This window comes from Amblyraja radiata, chromosome 22, assembly GCF_010909765.2.
Source record: "Amblyraja radiata isolate CabotCenter1 chromosome 22, sAmbRad1.1.pri, whole genome shotgun sequence".
Taxonomy (NCBI): Eukaryota; Metazoa; Chordata; class Chondrichthyes; order Rajiformes; family Rajidae; genus Amblyraja; species Amblyraja radiata.
Genome location: NC_045977.1, coordinates 14,624,962 through 14,642,710, shown reverse-complemented (window position 1 = coordinate 14,642,710; position 17,749 = coordinate 14,624,962). Strand labels below are relative to the sequence as shown.

At 42.5% G+C, this 17,749-nt stretch overlaps 1 protein-coding gene across 1 annotated transcript; it reads right to left on the bottom strand.

Moving 5' to 3' along the window:
• Positions 1-1,915: 1,915 nt before the first annotated feature.
• On the bottom strand, positions 1,916-17,573 carry LOC116985559 (alpha-N-acetylgalactosaminidase-like). The gene is made up of 7 exons (XM_033040364.1): positions 17,425-17,573; positions 13,054-13,228; positions 9,037-9,214; positions 7,892-7,986; positions 4,694-4,855; positions 3,187-3,384; positions 1,916-2,176 (listed from the first exon to the last, which is right to left on the bottom strand). Exons 1-7 carry the CDS (start codon positions 17,493-17,495, stop codon positions 1,916-1,918), a joined length of 1,140 nt encoding a protein of 379 aa, XP_032896255.1. The 5' UTR covers positions 17,496-17,573.
• Positions 17,574-17,749: the final 176 nt, after the last annotated feature.

The window sequence follows — 17,749 nt, the reverse complement described above, 5'->3', positions numbered from 1 at the left end:
AGAGCTCTTAAAGATAGCTGAGTCAGGGGATACGGGGAAAGGCAAGAACGGGGTACTGATTGAGGAGGATCAGCCATGCACATTGAATGGCGGTGCTGGCTCATAGGGCCAAATGGCCTAGTCCTGCACATATTGTCTATTATCTATTGTCTATTGTCTAAAACATGAATTATGCATAATTTACACTGAAAATTTCTCAAAGAAAGACGATTGTGCGAATAAACAAAACATTCGTGCAAAAACGCTATTTAAAAGAAAATAATCTAACAGTTCCATTATCTGTGTCGGAAGGAACTGCAGATGCTGGATAACATTGAAGATAGACACACAAAATGATGGAGTAACTCAGCGGGTCAGGCAGCATCTCTGGGAGGAAAGCGTGACGTTTCAGGACAAGACCCTTCTTCAGACTCAGAGTTGATGTTTCAGGTGGAGACCCATCTTCACTTCCATTACCTGACTGGACATATCATCGTGCTATAATGAATTATAACCCAACACCATTACTAATGAAGAATCTGTCGATCTCTGCCTCCACCACCGTCTGTGGCAATGAATACATACAGATTCACCACTCTCTTGCTGAAGAAATTCCCCCGCATCTCCTTTCGAAATGTATATCCTTTTATTCTGAGGCTGGACCCTCTGTTCCAGGTTTGTAGGTCAATTGGCTTCTGTAAATTGTAAATTGTCCCTAGTGTGTAGGATAGTGCTAGTGTACGGGGTGATTACTGGTTGGCGCTGACTCGGTGGGAGGTAGGGCTTGCTTCCAACGCTGTATCTCTAAAGTCTAAAGTCTAAAGACATCATGTGGGATAAAAGTTGTTTGTGTCAATTTTGAAAACTTATACTTTTCATATCTTGACAAAAGAGAACTTGATACATATATATACATCATTTTATTCAGTACAACATAATTTACATGTGACAGGCAAAGATATGTATTCCCACCATCTGGCAAATAAATGGGCTTGTATTTATTTCTCAAAATTTAACGATACATGTATATGGAGCAAAAGTAAGTAAAATGCAGAATGTGGTATGAAACTGACATCAGCAGATTCAGTCAAAGGAAAACAAGCATTACAATTACTATTTAATAATTAAAATATTATTCAGTATACCATTCTACTAATATTTTAGCATGAAAATTAATTGAACATTTTTTTAGACATTCAGATCAAGCATAATAAAATATTTAGTGATGTATTAGTACATTTATCACATGTTGCTGTTATTTTCATATTTGTATTTATTTTAATGAGACAGTTGGCAGCTGGTTGCTCTAGATAGATAGAAATATTTAGGCTGTATATTATAACTGCATCTGTATGAGCATTTCCTTTTCACTGTGTAACATTTAGGTCAGAAATGGAAGCAGACTTTTCAAAAATCTCATGGTCAAATATCAGTGAAATACTGGCTGGTTTAATATGTTCTCTGTCGGTCACTGATTTGGAGGAAAAAGTTTCAAGGAAGGCTTTCAGGTTAACTAGTTTAGATATATCTGGCATTCGGATGACATATCACACCATTTTTATTATCAGCCCCAATTGGGTGTTGCAAATGTCACTTACAAAATGGTTGACCTCTACAATGCCATTTCCTTTACTTTATTTCAATGGGATAGTCAGTAGCCGATGGCGCAAGAAAGAAAATATATAGGATGTATATTTCAAGACAGACACAAAATGTTGGAACTTGGGGTACAGATTTCATCGGAAATTCGACCTGCATATAACACGGGAATGTTGAATTGTTACATATATAGATATTTATGTCTTCAATGTGGCTTACCATGATATTTGGATGACTCTTTAAAGACATATTGACATATTTAAAGCATCATTTAATTAAGCAGCAGTTTTTTTCCTCTAGCTTTATAGCAAATATTCACATGTTAAAATCATGACAGTTAACAAACAGGGCGAATAAAGAAAAGGACAACACTTGTTGGATTGACACGAAAACTGTGTGTGTAGTTTGAAGTCAGAAAGGCAACGAGCTGCTTGTCAAAAACATTATAGATATTGTACCCAAGAGAACAGTCCTCAATGTGCAGAGGAGATAAGCTCAGTGTGAAGGATCTGGCTTCACCCAGATCAGCCGTGTTGAGGTAGGCGAGAGCAAATTGTCCATGAGATAGCTTCCTCTTCCACAGTTGGAAATCTTGATCCTACAAGTAAGAGTTAAGGCTTTAAATCAACTTTCACTATTAAAAGGCACAGGGTTAGAACAATATAATTTAAAAAACAGATAATTCTGGCCAGAGAGAGAAAGGCATTGGTTTGCTGTACAAATCTTCACAGAGCTGGTCCTTGGTCTCATGGGTCATGACTAAAGTAGGTGAGAAGGGGGAATATAGTTGTCTTTAGTCAGAGGGTGGTTAATCTGTGGAATCCATTGCCATAGACGTCTCCGGAGGCCAAGTCAATGGATATATTTGTGGAGATTGACAGATTCTTGATTAGTAAGGGTGTCGGGGGTTATGGGGAGAAGGCAGGAGAATGGGGTTGAGAGGGAAAGGTAGATCAGCCATGATTGAATGGCGGAGTAGACTTGACGGGCCAAATTACCTAATTCTGCTTCTAGAATTTATGAGCATGAGATAAACTACAGGATGATGAATCTTCCTCACTTCCTAAAGGCAAGGGTGGCAAGGTCAGGTTGTTTGCTAAATTTCTCAACAAGGAATGATGGGATAAAAGATGAGAAGCAAGTTAAGGAGATAGTGGGAACAACCTGGCTGGAACATATGAATGAATTAGACCAGTGGAAAATTTGAGTCGTTAGATGAATTGTGATGAATTACGATCATAAGCATGGTTATTGTATAACAGTTCCACCATTGAGATTTACTGCGTTTTGTCCGTATTTATTCTATCAAGGTTATTATTGGAAGGACTTGATAACCTGGTTTCACATTTTCTTCATGTGGCCAAACTTTATCCAATGACTAATAATGATAGCTTTGTACAATTTATTCTCAGGGGCCTTCCACCTCAACCATAGCTCAATTCATCAATCTCATTGCCATTTTCAATGCCTGAATTCAACCAGAATACTGCCTGGATTAGAGGGTTTCACCAGCAGGGAGAGATAGATTATATGACATAGTATTGTGATTTACATTCCCCCTTTACCACAAGCTTCTTAACATATAGATGGAAACAAAATTCTGGTTACCTTCTTAATTCTAACACCCTGTTGTCCTAGTTTGTCCTGATCTATATGGATGAGCAACTTGTTTTGCAGAAGGGTCCTGGCATCGTCAGAGATTGTACGAAGATCATTGCTCATAAAAAACGGTGCTGCCAATATAGCCCAGATGGCTAGCTGTGCTTTAGACTGGTCTTGACTCAGGCCAAAGTTACCAACTATCAACTGTAAACAACAAAATCATTAAAGGTCAGTCAGGCACTTTGAAATGTTAGATCTAAATCCATATCCTCAATCGCTCAATCAGTTATCCATATCCCCGTGAGGCCTCTTTGCATCCTCTACCATATTCACAAGCCCACCGAGCTTTCTATCATTAGTGTATTTGTTACACTAGAAATAAGCTATTTGTTCCTCTCAGCAAAGCCTGAAGAATAACTGGGGCCCAGGCACTAATCCCTAATATACCTAGATTATTCATCACCTGCCAAACTAAAATGGATCTCTTTATCCCTACTCAATTTTCTCTCCGATAGCCAATTCTCAGTACATGACAGTATATAACCCCCTATTTAATTTAGTTTAGTTTAGTTTATAGATTCAGCATGGAAAAAGGCCCTTTGGCCTACTGAATCCTCGCCGACCATCAATCACCCATTCACACCAGTTCTACGTTAGCCTACTTTCTAATCCGTTCCCTACGCACTATCCACAATTTACTGAGGCCAATTGACCTTCAAGCCTGCATGTCTTTGAGAGGTGGGAGAAAACTGGAGCGCCTGGAAGAAATCTACTTATGCACAGAAAGAACGTGCAAACTCCACAGAGGCAGCACTCGAGGTCAGGATCGAACCTGGGTCTCTGGCATTGTGAGGGAGCAGCTCTACCAGCTTCACCACTGTGTCGGCCATTTCCTTGTGTTCTAAGCTTGTTGATGAACCTCCATTGTGGGACCTCATCGAATGCCTTCCAAAAAAATTTACACATACCTCTTTCTGTCCCCACACTAATCACATTCTAAAAGAATATCAAAGAATTCTCAAAGCATATTGGTTAAACGTAACCTTCCTTTCACATCCATGTTCACTCTGCTGAATCATCTTATTCTACTGTACCTTATTTACAAATACCTCCGGCCTGCCACTGAATTAATTCTTATTGTAGTAGGTTGCATCGGTAACATTTTGTAGCCATGTAATGTTGACTTATACAGTAGTAAGCCCCTCTCTTGCGCAATTGTCCACTGTGTTCCACTTGCCACAAACAGTGATACCCCAACAGATGTGCAGGAAGGAACTGCAGATGCTGGTTTAAACCAAAGATAGACACAAAAAGCTGGAGTATCTCAGCGGGACAGACTGCATCTCTGGAGAGAAGGAATAGGTGACGAAGGAAGGTCTCGGCCCGAAACGTCACTTATTCCTTTTTCGCCAGAGATGCTGCCTGTCCCGTTGAGTTACTCCAGCTTTTTGTGTCTATACCACAACAGATGACAGATAGCTAAATTGTAGCAAAATGTGCATGTATGTTGTACCATATCTGGATCATTCCATCTTCCTGGACCTGCAGCTGGTTGCAAATCTTCCTGGTGGTCTCCAAACCAATTTATAATTGCCTTCACTTTATCCCACGAGTCATTGATATCATCATAATTTCTCCAAAGATTGCAGAGTTGCCCAATTAGAGTGTAATTCACCTGAAGGGAAGTAGTATACAAAGATCATGGTATATGTATCATGGTATATGGACACATTTATCTGTTTTGTAGTAAATACAATACAATACAATACAATTCAATTTATTGTCATTTGGACCCCTTGAGGTCCAAACGAAATGCCGTTTCTGCAGCCATACATTACAAACAAATAGACCCAAGACACAACATATTTTACATAAACATCCATCACATTGCTGTGATGGAAGGCCAAAAAAACTTTTCTCTCCACTGCACTCCCCCCCCCCCATGTCAGAGTCAAAGTCAAAGCCCCCGGCGGGCGATGGCGAATTGTCCCGTGGCCATTAAAACCACGCTGGGTGATGCAAGGTCGCACACCGGGTCTTGGTGTTAGAGCCCCCGGCGTGCGCTCGCAAACTCCCGCGGCCATTCCAAGCCGCGCGGGGCGGTGATGTAAGGCCCCGCTCCAGGTGCTCTTCAACCCCGCAACTCGGGCGGGAGAAGTCGCCGCTGCGGAAGCCCCGAAAAGCGGTCTCCCTCCAGGGACCCGCGGGCTCCCGGTGTCACTGTCCGCCTACTATTTTCTGTGTGCTTAAGCAAAGCAAGAATTTCATTGTCCTATACAGGGACACATGACAATAAACTCACTTGAACTTGAACTTGAAAATATTTGGCATATAATATATATTTAGTATATAATATATTATTTATATAATGTATTATAATATAAAATAATAATATAAAATAATAGTATAAATATATTATGATATAATATATAATGTAAAAGGATATTTGGTGTATCATTATATATTATATCATGTTTTATAATACGTTTTATAACATGTTTTATAATACAATATATTTATAGATATAATATAATATATTATATATGTTATTATAACATAATACATTATTATATAGCATATGATATTGCATATAGTATATATAATTATATACTAAATTATATATTATGTTCATTATTATTATTATAATATAGTATATAATTTAGCATATAATTATATATTATTTAGTATGTATTGATATAGTGTATAAGGAAAAGTGTTTAGCACAATAATAAGTAGTTAACAGCAACACAACTATGGAAGCTTTAGTGTAAAATCAAACGTAAATTCTTTGAAGCAAAGGAGAAATATAGAAACAGTGCGGCTACGGGTCAGAAATTGAGAGCTAGAGACCAACACAACCTGAGGCAGGGATGTGCTTGTGGAGTGAGACATGCCGGAGATGTGCAAGAGGCTGTACAGATTATGGCAACTGGGAAGTGTGAAGCCGTGGAGTGACTTCCAAACAAGAAACAAGCAGACTATTGCCAGACCAGCAACCAATGCAGACTCATGGGCACTGGGTGATGGGTGAAGGGGGCTGGGTTTAAATAAAGACACAAGCTGCAAGTCAACATAGTTGATGGGACATTTCCTATCATTGCATCACAATGCAGATTTGCCTCTGGAATTAGGAGACATTACGTACAGCACAACAATGCTGCACAGAAGACAACCACCTGGAAGTTCCTCCTTCTCTAACCCCCCCCCCCCCCCCCCCCCACCTTCTGTAGAATTGAAGGTCTACGTGTTACCGTCTAATTCTCATTGTACTAACTTATTCCACTGATATCGTCTGAAGAAGGATCTCGACCCAAAACATCACCCATTCCTTCACTGCCTGTCCCGCTGAGTTACTCCAGCATTTTGTGTCGATCCATGGCATGAATATTGGAGGACACTTGCAATATGCTCTAGCTATTATACAATAGCACCATCTGTCTGGAGCAAAGTACGAGGCGATTAACGCTAATGGTGGCACGGTGGCACAGCGATAGAGTTGCTGCCTTACAGCGCCAGAAACCCAGGTTCAATCCTGACTACAGGTGCTGTCTGTACGGAGTTTGCACGTTCTCCCCGTAACCGTGTGGGTTTTCTCTGTGTGCTCTCGTTTCCTCCCACACTCCACAGATGTACAGGTTTGTAGGTTAATTGGCTTCGGTAAAATTGTAAATTGTCCCTGGTATGTAAGATAGTGCTAGTGTTACGTGGTGGTCGCTGGTCAGCGCGGACTCGGTGGGCTGAAGGGCCTGTTTCGGCACTTTATCTCTAAACTAAACTAAACTAAACTAAAAGGCCTCATGACGGCTAATTAAAAGAGCCTAAAACTTGAGCACTAAATCGTTGTGAAGATGAGATGCCCCAAAGCTCACTGAGTTTGGGATATTTTAAACAATGTGAGAAAGAGGGTGAAATATAGACACACAGTGCTGGAGTAACTCAGCAGGTCAGGGAGCATCTCTGGAGAACATGGAAAGACGATGTTTCAGGTTGGGACCTTTCTTCAGCACACTGTGTCTTTTTTTGTAAGCCAGCAACTGCAGTTCCATGTGTCTGAAACGTAGGCACATTTGACAGCTAAATGGATAAGCATCTGGGTGTTTTTCACTTGACTCTGCACCATCTTCAATTACTCTAAGTGACCCAATTATATGCTCAAGCATCGCAAAAATCACTCATATCCGCTCGTCTGAAAATGTTTGATACTTATGTGAAAGTGATAGGTCGCCAAGGTTAGCTGCCTTTTTTTCACTTCATTTGAATTATTAAGGTCATAAGGCATAGGAGTAAAATTAGGTCATTCGGCCCATCAAGTCTACTCCGCCATTCAATCATGGCTGATCTAACTCTCCCTCCTAACCCATTCTTCTGCCTTCTCCCCATAACCTCTCACAACCGTACTAATCAAGAATCTATCCATCTCTGCCTTAAAAAATCCACTGACGCTCCACAGTCTTGTGTGGCAAAGATTCTCCACCCTCTGACTAAAATATTCCTCCTCATCACCTTCCTAAAATAATTCTTGTTTTATTTTTTTTAATTTAGCTTCAAGCATGAAGTGAAAGTAATAGACTACAGACAGAATGGTGTCAGATGCTACTGTGCAACACTGAGGCAAATTGATAAAGTGTCACACTCATATGGTCAAAAATACATTCAGATTGCGTTTTGTTAAAATGCTTAGAAAAGGAAATTAAAAGCTTCTTTCTACAACCTTTGGGGGTAAACCATCTTCATAAGCTGGCCAGCTGCAGGAATACAAGATTGCTCTTCCTGTGGAATTGAGTGCATGGCTCATCTTGGGATAACCTTGGAAATAGAATATGGACGTTAGCTTTAATGAACCAAAAATAGTGGTAATGTCAGTGACAGAGGGAGGAGCCGGCAGTGGGGGGGGGGGAGGGGGGCGCCGAGAATGGAGGGAGGACCCAGGGTGGGGGGGCTGGTGAGGGGGCTGCTGCCATGTGCGACGGCAGGCAGTAGATAGGACTGTTCGGTGAACTTTTGTAACTTTGTCAAGGCCAAAACTTGGCACGTGTACTGCCTCGGTGAGGTCTGCTACTGTACATGAATTTACTGGGTTGTATGCAAAACAGCATTTCACTGCACCTACGTACAAGTGACAATAAAGTATCATTGAATCATTGAATCAGTTAAACTCCTTTCACATCATTTGCAATGTAATCACAACATGTGTTTTTTATTTTGGTGACAGACATTCACCAGACATCGACAGACAGACAACGGAATTTAAATGTTATTTAAATGTAATAAATTACTTTAGGACAAATGTAACTAATTTAACAAAAATATATATTCCAATGTTAATGGGGTGGCACAATGCAGCTGGTAGAGCTGCTGCCTCACAGTGCCACTGTGCTAATTCAATCCTGACCTCAGATGCCGTCTGTGTGGCGTTTGCACGTTCTCCCTGAGACCGCATGCGTTTCCTCTGGCTATTCTGGTTTCCTCCCACATCCCAAATAAGGGCAGGTTTGTAGGTTAATTGCCTGCTGTAAATTGCCCTGAGTGTGTAGAAAGTGAATGCACAAGGGGGGATAACATTGAACTAGTTGGAATGGGGGATCGATGGTCGGCGTGGATTCAGTGGACAGAAGATGCCATGTGCATGCTGCAGCTCAAAACTAAACTGAATGTTACAAACTGAAACATAATAAAATATTGACTTATTCAATTATTAGGAATTTAGGGCACAACTAACTCAAGTCTTTGAGGATGGAAATCATTCAGTTATCCTTGTAAAGATGGACTCAACGATCTTGAAACAAAAGCATCCTCCATTAAATCGGAGAAGTAGATTAATTGATATGTTATCACTGCAAAGTCTCAGAGAGATACCTATTGATCTTTCAGTGGAGTTGGAATTGCATCCGTCAAGCTTCACCATATCTACTTCCCATTCTGCAAATGTATTTGCATCGATGTCAATGGTTTCCGGTAAGGTACCAAGATATCCACCACAGGTAGAGTGACCCAGATCACCATAAATCCCCAGCTTCAGTCCTTTGGAATGAATCTAGCATAAATATAGATCAGGAAATGATTAAAGCTTAAACATCTATAAAGCAATAAGAATTTCATTGCCCCCATTCTGGGACATACGACAATGAGACACTTTTGACATACGGCTTTCATTTTCTCATTATGAAGCCATATGTCAAAAGTGTGACCTTGTGGGTTTTTTCCAGGTGCCCCAGTTTCTTCCCTCTTTCCCAAGATGTACAGGTTTGTAGGCTAATTGGCTTGGTTAAAATTGTAAATTGTCCCTTGTGTGTTATAGGATAGTGTTAAGGTGCGGTGATCGCTAGTCAGCGCGGACTCGGTGGGCCGAAGGAGTTATTTCCGCTATGTATCTAAACTAAATCTCCACCCTGGTATTTGAAATACAGTTCCAATGACATCACCCATTATATTCTTTGCGATTTCATTCTTCTTTGGAACATATATCAGACCTTTGGTGAGAATCATAGATTATATTGGCTCCAGGATAATTCTCAACACCGGTAACTCTCTCGAAAGCATTCTCAGCCCCTTACTATACTCCCTATACACTCACAGCTGTATGGCCTAATTCTATCCTAGCTCCATTTACAATAGACAATAGACAATAGGTACAGGAGCAGGCCATTTGGCCCTTCGAGCCAGCACCGCCATTTAATGTGATCATGGCTGATCATCCCCAATCAGTACCCCGTTCCTGCCTTCTCCTCTTATCCCCTGACTCCACTATTTTTAAGAGCCCTATCTAGCTCTCTCTTGAAAGCATCCAGAGAACCTGCCCCCATCACCCTCTGAGGCAGAGAATTCCACAGACTCACCACTCTCGGTGAGAAAAAGTGTTTCCTCGTCTCAGTTCCAAATGGCTTACTCCTTATTCTTAAACTGTGGCCCCTGGTTCTGGACTCCCCTAACATCGGGAACATGTTTCCTGCCTCTAGTGTGCCCAAGCCCTTAGCAATCTTATATGTTTCAATGAGATTCCCTCTCATCCTTCTAAATTCCAGAGTGTACAAGCCCAGCTCCTCCATTCTCTCAGCATATGACAGTCCCGCGTTCCCGGGAATTAACCTTGTAAACCTATGCTGCACTCCCTCAATAGCAAGAATGTCCTTCCTCAAATTAGGGGACCAAAACTGCACACAATACTCCAGGTGTGGTCTCACTAGGGCTCTGTACAACTGCAGAAGGACCTCTTTGCTCCTATATTCGATTCCTCTTGTTATAAAGGCCAACATGCCATTCGCTTTCCTCACCGCCTGCTGTACTTGCATGCTTACTTTCATAGACTGATGTACAAGGACCCCCAGATCCCATTGTACTTCCTCTTTTCCCAACTTGACGCCATTTAGATAGTAATCTGCCTTCCTGTTTTTGCTACCAAAGTGGATACCCTCACATTTATCCGCATTAAACTTAATCTGCCATGCATCTGCCCACTCCTCCAACCTGTCCAAGTCACCCTGCACTCATAGCATCCTCCTCACAGTTCACACTGCGACCCAGCTTTGTGTCATCTGCAAATTTGCTAATGTTACTTTGAATCCCTTCATCCAAATCATTGATGTATATTGTAAATATCTGCGGTCCCAGCACCGAGCCTTGCGGTACCCCACTAGTCACTGCCTGCCATTCTGAAAGGGACCCGTTAATCCCTACTCTTTATTTCCTGTCTGCCAACCACTTCTCTATCCATGTCAGCACTCTACCCCCAATACCATATGCCCTAATTTTGCCCACTAATCTCCTATGTGGGACCTTATCAAATGCTTTCTGAAAGTCCAGGTACACTACATCCACTGGCTGAAAGTCCAGGTACACTACATCCACTACTCCCTTGTCCATTTTCTGAGATACATCTTCAAAAAATTCCAGATGATTAGTCAAGCATGATTTCCCCTTTGTAAATCCATGCTGACTCAGACCGATCCTGTTACTGCTATTCAAATGTGCGGCTATCTCATCTTTTATAATTGCCTCCAGCAGCTTCCCCACCACCGATGTCAGGCTAACTGGTCTATAATTCCCCGTTTTCTCTCTCCCGCCTTTCTTAAAAAGTGGGATAACATTAGTTACTCCTTCCTGCAGAGCATGCTGACCGGTTGCATCGTGGCTTGGTTCGGCAATTTGAGCGCCCTGGAGAGAAAAAGACTACAAAAAGTAGTAAACACTGCCCAGTCCATCATCGGCTCTGACCTTCCTTCCATCGAGGGGATTTATCACAGTCGCTGCCTCAAAAAGGCTGGCAGTATCATCAAAGACCCACACCATCCTGGCCACACACTCATCTCCCTGCTACCTTCAGGTAGAAGGTACAGGAGCCTGAAGACTGCAACAACCAGGTTCAGGAATAGCTACTTCCCCACAGCCATCAGGCTATTAAGCCTGGCTCGGACAAAACTCTGATTATTAATAACCCATTTGCACTTTATTAGTTTATTTATTCATGTGCGTATATATTTATATTATGGTATATGGACACACTTATCTGTTTTGTAGTAAATGCCTACTATGTTATGTATGCTGAAGCAAAGCAAGAATTTCATTGTCCTATACAGGGACACATGACAATAAATTCACTTGAACTTGAACTTGAACCCTCCAATCCACATGAACTGAACCTGAGTCTATAGAACATTGGAAAATTATCACCAATGCATCCACGATTTCTCGAGCCACTTCCTTAAGTACCCTGGGATGCAGACCATCAGACCCTGGGGATTTATCAGCCTTCAGTCCCATCAGTCTATCCAACAACATTTCCTGTCTAATGTGGATTTCCTTCAGTTCCTCTGTCACCCCAGATCAGGAAGATTGTTTGTGTCCTCCTTAGTGAAGACAGATCCAAAGTACCTGTTCAACTCATCTGCCATATCCTTGTTCCCCATAATAAATTCACCTTTTTTGGTCTTCAAGGGTCCAACTTTGGTCTTAACTAATTTTTTCCTCTTCACATACCTAAAGAAGCTTTTACTATCCTGCTTTATATTCTTGGCTAGCTTACCCTCGTACCTCATCTTTTCTCCCCGTATTGTCTTTTTATATTTCTGTTCTCTTCTGTTGTTCTTTAAACATTACCCAATCCTCTTGCTTCCCGCTCATCTTTGCTAAGTTGTACTTCTTCGCTTTAATTTTTATACTGTCCCTGACGTCCCTTGTCAGCCATGGTCGTCCCTTTCTCCCCTTGGAATCTTTCTTCCTCCTAGGAATGAACTGATCCTGCACCTGTATTATTCCTAGAAATACCTGCCATTGTTGTTCCGCAGTCATCCCTGCTAGTGTATCTTTCCAGTCAACTTTGGCCAGCTCTTCCCTCATGGCCCCATAGTCCCCTTTATTCAACTGCAACACTGACACCTCCGATCTACTCTTCTCCCTCTACAATTGTAGATTAAACCTGACCAGTTTCCAGAAGACACCACTGTAGTGGTCCATATCTCAAACAATGACAAGAAGGAGTACAGGAAGGAGATAAAGAGTTTAGTAACGTGGTGTCAAGACAACAACCTCTCCCTCAATGCCAATAAGAGCTAGTTATGGATCTTCCAACCTACCGCATTGCGGCCGTTGGACTTTTTCCATCTGCACTTTCTCTCTTGCTGTAACACTATAACGATGGAACACTGTGCTCTGTGCTCTGATATGTTTTTCTGTTTGCACTACCGGTTGTACTTGTACAAGGCTTGTATGTACTCATGTATGGTATGATTTGACTAGATAGCACACATATGTTTTCACTGCATGTCAGTATATGTGACAATAATAGACCAATGCCAATAGCAATAGCAATAAGGCAAGGAAATAAAGTGTTGCGATAAAAGCCTTGTGACCACAGGAACTAGAAGAGATGTTACTCACATATTCAGCCAGTTTCTTAATACCATTTGGGAATCGGTCTTGGTCTGCTTGAAGCTTTCCATTGACGTCCCTCACCAGTGCAGACCAGCAGTCGTCAATGTTGACGTATTGATATCCCAGGTCTTTCCAGCCATCTTCTACGAGCTTGTCTGCCATCGCCATGAACAAGTCTTCACTGTTAGGGAGGAAAAGCCAAGAGGATATAAATTGATTTATTTATAGTATGAACATGATGTAGGTGTTGCCAGCTAGGCCAGTCCCCATCCTTAAATGAGTTAGGCACAAAAAGCTGGAGTAACTCAGCGGGTCAGGCAGCATCTCTCCCTCCCTCCCTGTGAACCTAACGCATCTTGGATTCTCAGTGAGCACGTTGCTTTGATGAGATATAAAGGAAAACATCTGGGCATTTACACACTGACCACAATCTGCAAACTGGAGGGAAAATCACCCTCAAAGGTGTGGATAGACACAAAAAGCTGGATCCCCCTAACTCAGTGGGACAGGCAGCATCTCTGGAGAAAAGGAATAGGTGACGTTTCGGGTCGGGACCCTTCTTCAGACCCAAAACATCACCTATTCCTTTTCTCCAGAGATGCTGCCTGACCCGTTGAGTTACTCCAGCATTTTACGTCTATCTTCAGTGTAAACCAGCATCTGCAGTTCCTTCCTACACATATTCCTCATCACTAATTGCCCTGGAGAAGGTGGTAGTCAGCTACCTTCATGGGCCACCCGATGGCTTAATTTTACTTTGTTGGCACATGTACCGAAGTACAGTGGAATTCCTTTTCTTGCATAGGGTTCAGCAGGAATATTATGATAGATAAGCACAATTTGAGTTAAGTACAGTGTATAGGAGGAGAGAAGGAATGGGTGACATTTCGTGTCGAGACCCTTCTTCAGACACGAAGTCACAGGAAAGAGAAGATGATGAAGAGATGCTGCCTGTCCTGCTGAGTTATGGGCCTGTCCCACTGTACAAGTTTACCCAAGAGCTCTCCCGAGTTAAAAAAAAAATCAAACTTGTGGTAAGCACGTAGAATGTACGTAGCAGGTACGTCGGAGCTCGGGACGTCTCTTAGCGGCTAGTAACGCTAACAGCAGGTATTCGGGAAACGCGGTAAGCTCGGGAAGACTCGTGAAGATTTTTCAACATGTACCTATGAGCGGCTATTACCGTAATTCTCCGAGTTCGAATTAGGGGAAACTCGGGGGAACTCTTGAATTAGCTCGTACAGTGGGACAGCCCCATTACTCCAGCTTTTTGTGTCAATCTTCGGATTAAACCAGTATCTGCAGTTCCTTCCCACACATACTATTCCTATACACCTGTACTTAACTAAAATTGTGCTCATCTATTGTAATACACCTACTGAACTGTCCAAAAAAGGAATTTCACTGTACCTGTACTTCTGTACTTGATACAGTGTACAAGAGTTGCCATTTTATCAAGATTATTGTGAAATTTGTTATTAATGTTGAGTTCTCCTGTTGTGTGGGGACTTCCAGTGATGGTGAACGAATGAAGATTCCAAGTCAGGATGGTGTGGAGGGTGGGTGGGGAACTACAGATAATGGTGTTCCTCTGTGATTGCAGCCCTTGGCTTACCGCTGTGCCACCTTCCGGGGCGCTACGGTGGGGCAGCGGTAGAGTTGCTGCCTCACAGCGCCGGTGACCCGGGTTCGATCCCGACTACGGGTGCTGTCTGCGCGGAGTTTGTACGTTCTTCCCGTGACTGCGTGGGTTTTCTCCGAGATCTTCGGTTTCCTCCCACACTCCAAAGACGTACAGGTTTGTAGGTTAATTGGCTTGGTATAAGTATAAATTGTCCCTAGTGTGCGTAGGGTGGTGTTAATGTCCGGGGATCATTGGTCGGTGCAGACTCGGTTGACCGAAGGCCCTGTTTCTGCGCTGTATCTCTAAACTAAACTGAACTGATCTAAACTAATGTTAGATATTGAAGAGATGCTGTAAGAGCAGCCTTGTCAAGTAACTGCAGTGCATTTTCTTGGTGGTACCTACTGCCATGCATGGTAGAAGGAACTGATATTCAGCGTCAAACCAATGGGTTCATTAAGATGGACACAAAATGCTGGAGTAACTCAGCGGGACAGGCAGCATTTCTGGAGAAAAGGAATAGGTGATGTTTCAGGTTGAGAGCCTTCTTCAGACCCACAATCGACCCGAAACTTCATCTGCTCCTTTTCTCCAGAGATGCTGCCTGACCCACTGAGTTACTCCAGTTTTTTTGTGTCTATCTCTGGTGTAAACCAGCATCTGCAGTTCCTTCCTATACAAATGGTTTGCTTTATCTTGGATAATATTAAGGTTCTTGAGTATATTAGGGATTGCACATCCTAGCAAGTAAGCAATACTCCGCCATGCTCTTGACACATGTCTGTACCTGCAGATGTATTCACCCATGTATTTGTTCTTCTTCTTGCGTATGGCGTGCACAGCCTAAAGTTGTAGGACAACTTGTTCTATTTGGTCTTATTTGATTGTGCACGCCAGGTTGATTGCATTTGTCGAAACAGGGCGGACCACGTGAAGGTTGCAATCCCCCACCCCATGTGTTTGGCAGAATGTGCAAACTTTCTCCGATGAAATATTGGAGGCAGCCTCAACGTACTATTCTTGGTGTGCACATGCAAAAAATCCAACATGAGCCTTTCCTGGAAACTGTTAAATATTTCCAGCGCTACATCAAGCGAGAGATAGCTTGATCTTTAGACTCGCTTCAAAATTTTAAATAAAGATCAACTCTTCAAACTACCCATCACAGCACCAGAAGCCCAGGTTTGATCCTCCGGGTGCTCCAGTTTCCTCCCACATCCCAAGGACACGCGGGTTTGTAGATTAATTGGCCTCTGTAAATTGTACCTAAAGTGTGTAGGCAGTGGATGAGAGAATGGGATAACATGGAAATAGTGAAAACGGGTGATCGATGGTCGTTATAGACTCAGTAGGCCAAGGGGTCAGTATCCATGCTTTTTCTCCAAACTAGACTATCCATTCAGTATCCATCTGACAAACAGGGGAGCGAGTGAAAATTAAAAACATGCAGATGCTGAAAATCTAAAGTAAAGCCAGAAAATGTGGGAAATATTCAGCAAGACAAGCAACATCTGCGGGAAGAGAAGGATCTTTAACCTGAAATATTAACTCTGTTTCTCACTGAAATGCTGAGCAATTCCAGTATTTTCTGTTTTTAAATGAGGGAGAAAGAAAGTTAATGATAATTCACTTGGGGATCTGAGAATCACATTTTGGCTCACAAACCAAATCTGTATAAATCTGCTTTGTTTCATGTGAAATACATAGAGTTAGAGTCATATAGTACAGTAACAGGCCCTTCGGCCCACCAGGTCCATGCTGACCATCAACCATCCATCTGAACCAATCCTACATTTTAATTCTCCCCACATTCTCATGAACGCCCTCAGATTCCACCCCTCACCCACACACTGGGGACAACATACCGCAGCCAATTAGCCGACTACGCAATCTCCCAGTTGCTAAACATTTTAAAGGGCCTGCCCACTTTCATGACCTAATTCACGACCTTTTTTACTCCTGGAAAATTTTCAACAGGCTAGAAGAAACGCCCCGACCTACTTGATGCCATGAGTACCTACGACTAGCATCACGACCTACCTACGATCTACCTACGACCTCGTGACGACCATTTTGCGAGTATGAGTCAAGGGCAAACTCGGCAGAGGTCGTGAATTAGGTCGTGAAAGTGGGACAGGCCCTTTAAGGGCCCTTCCCATTCCCACACTGACCTTTCTGTACTGGGTCTCCTCCACTATCAGAGTGAGGTCACATGCAAATTGGAGGAACAGCACCTCAAATTTTGCTTGGGCAGCTTACAACCCAGAGGTATGAAAATTGATTTCTCTAACTTCAAGGAAACTGTCCTGATTAATTTTACTGGTCTTTTATGCCTCGTTGTCACCTTCCTCTCAACTAACAATGAACCATTCTACATTTCCTTGATCAACTTCTGCTTTGATCTGTTGTTTTCACACTTTACATTCCCTTTATACCCTTCCATATCTCGAGTTTCCCTCTTCCCTGACTCCCAGTCTGAAGAAGGGTCTCGACCCGAAACGTCACCCATTCCTCCTCTCCAGTGAGGCTGCCTGAGCCGCTGAGTTACTCCAGCATTTTGTGTCTATCTTCGGTGCATCTGCAGTTCCTTCCTACACAACCTATCGAACTGCAGATCTTTGGGATGTGGAAGGAAACCAGAACACCAGGGAGAAACCCAGCAGGTTACAGGGAGAACGTGCAAACTCTTTAAAACATCTTAAAAGACAAGCCACAGAGTTCATTTGTGTCCAGATGCTGCTTAAAGTACCTACCTAATGCAGTTGTCAGGGTACACATTGCAATCTGTCGTGCATCTGAAGCGCTCCCAGGCTATCCACCCCATGGGGGGAGATTTAGCCAAGCCATTGTCCAGCAGCTCACATGGCCCAACTAGTGTCAGGAAGAGGGATATGAAGAGGACAAGTATTCCACAATGCATTAAGACCCTCTCTGGAAAAAAACAATGGTGCTTATTCAGCATGCATTTCATTCAACACATTGCCATAATTTTTTATCAACACTCAATGACCAGCAGAAAGCGTATAAGACAGATGGGAAATCTGAATAGGACATAGTCATTGCGTCACACAACACAGT

Bases quoted from the DNA above. Each gene is read 5' to 3' on its own strand.
- LOC116985559 (XM_033040364.1), bottom strand. From the start codon at position 17,495: ATGGGGTGGATAGCCTGGGAGCGCTTCAGATGCACGACAGATTGCAAT. The intron at 7,987-9,036 runs GTATCTCTCTGA...TCTATTTCCAAG, and splicing joins CTCCACTGAAAGATCAATAG to GTTATCCCAAGATGAGCCAT. The intron at 4,856-7,891 runs GTTGTAGAAAGA...ACTTCCCTTCAG, and splicing joins AAGATGGTTTACCCCCAAAG to GTGAATTACACTCTAATTGG.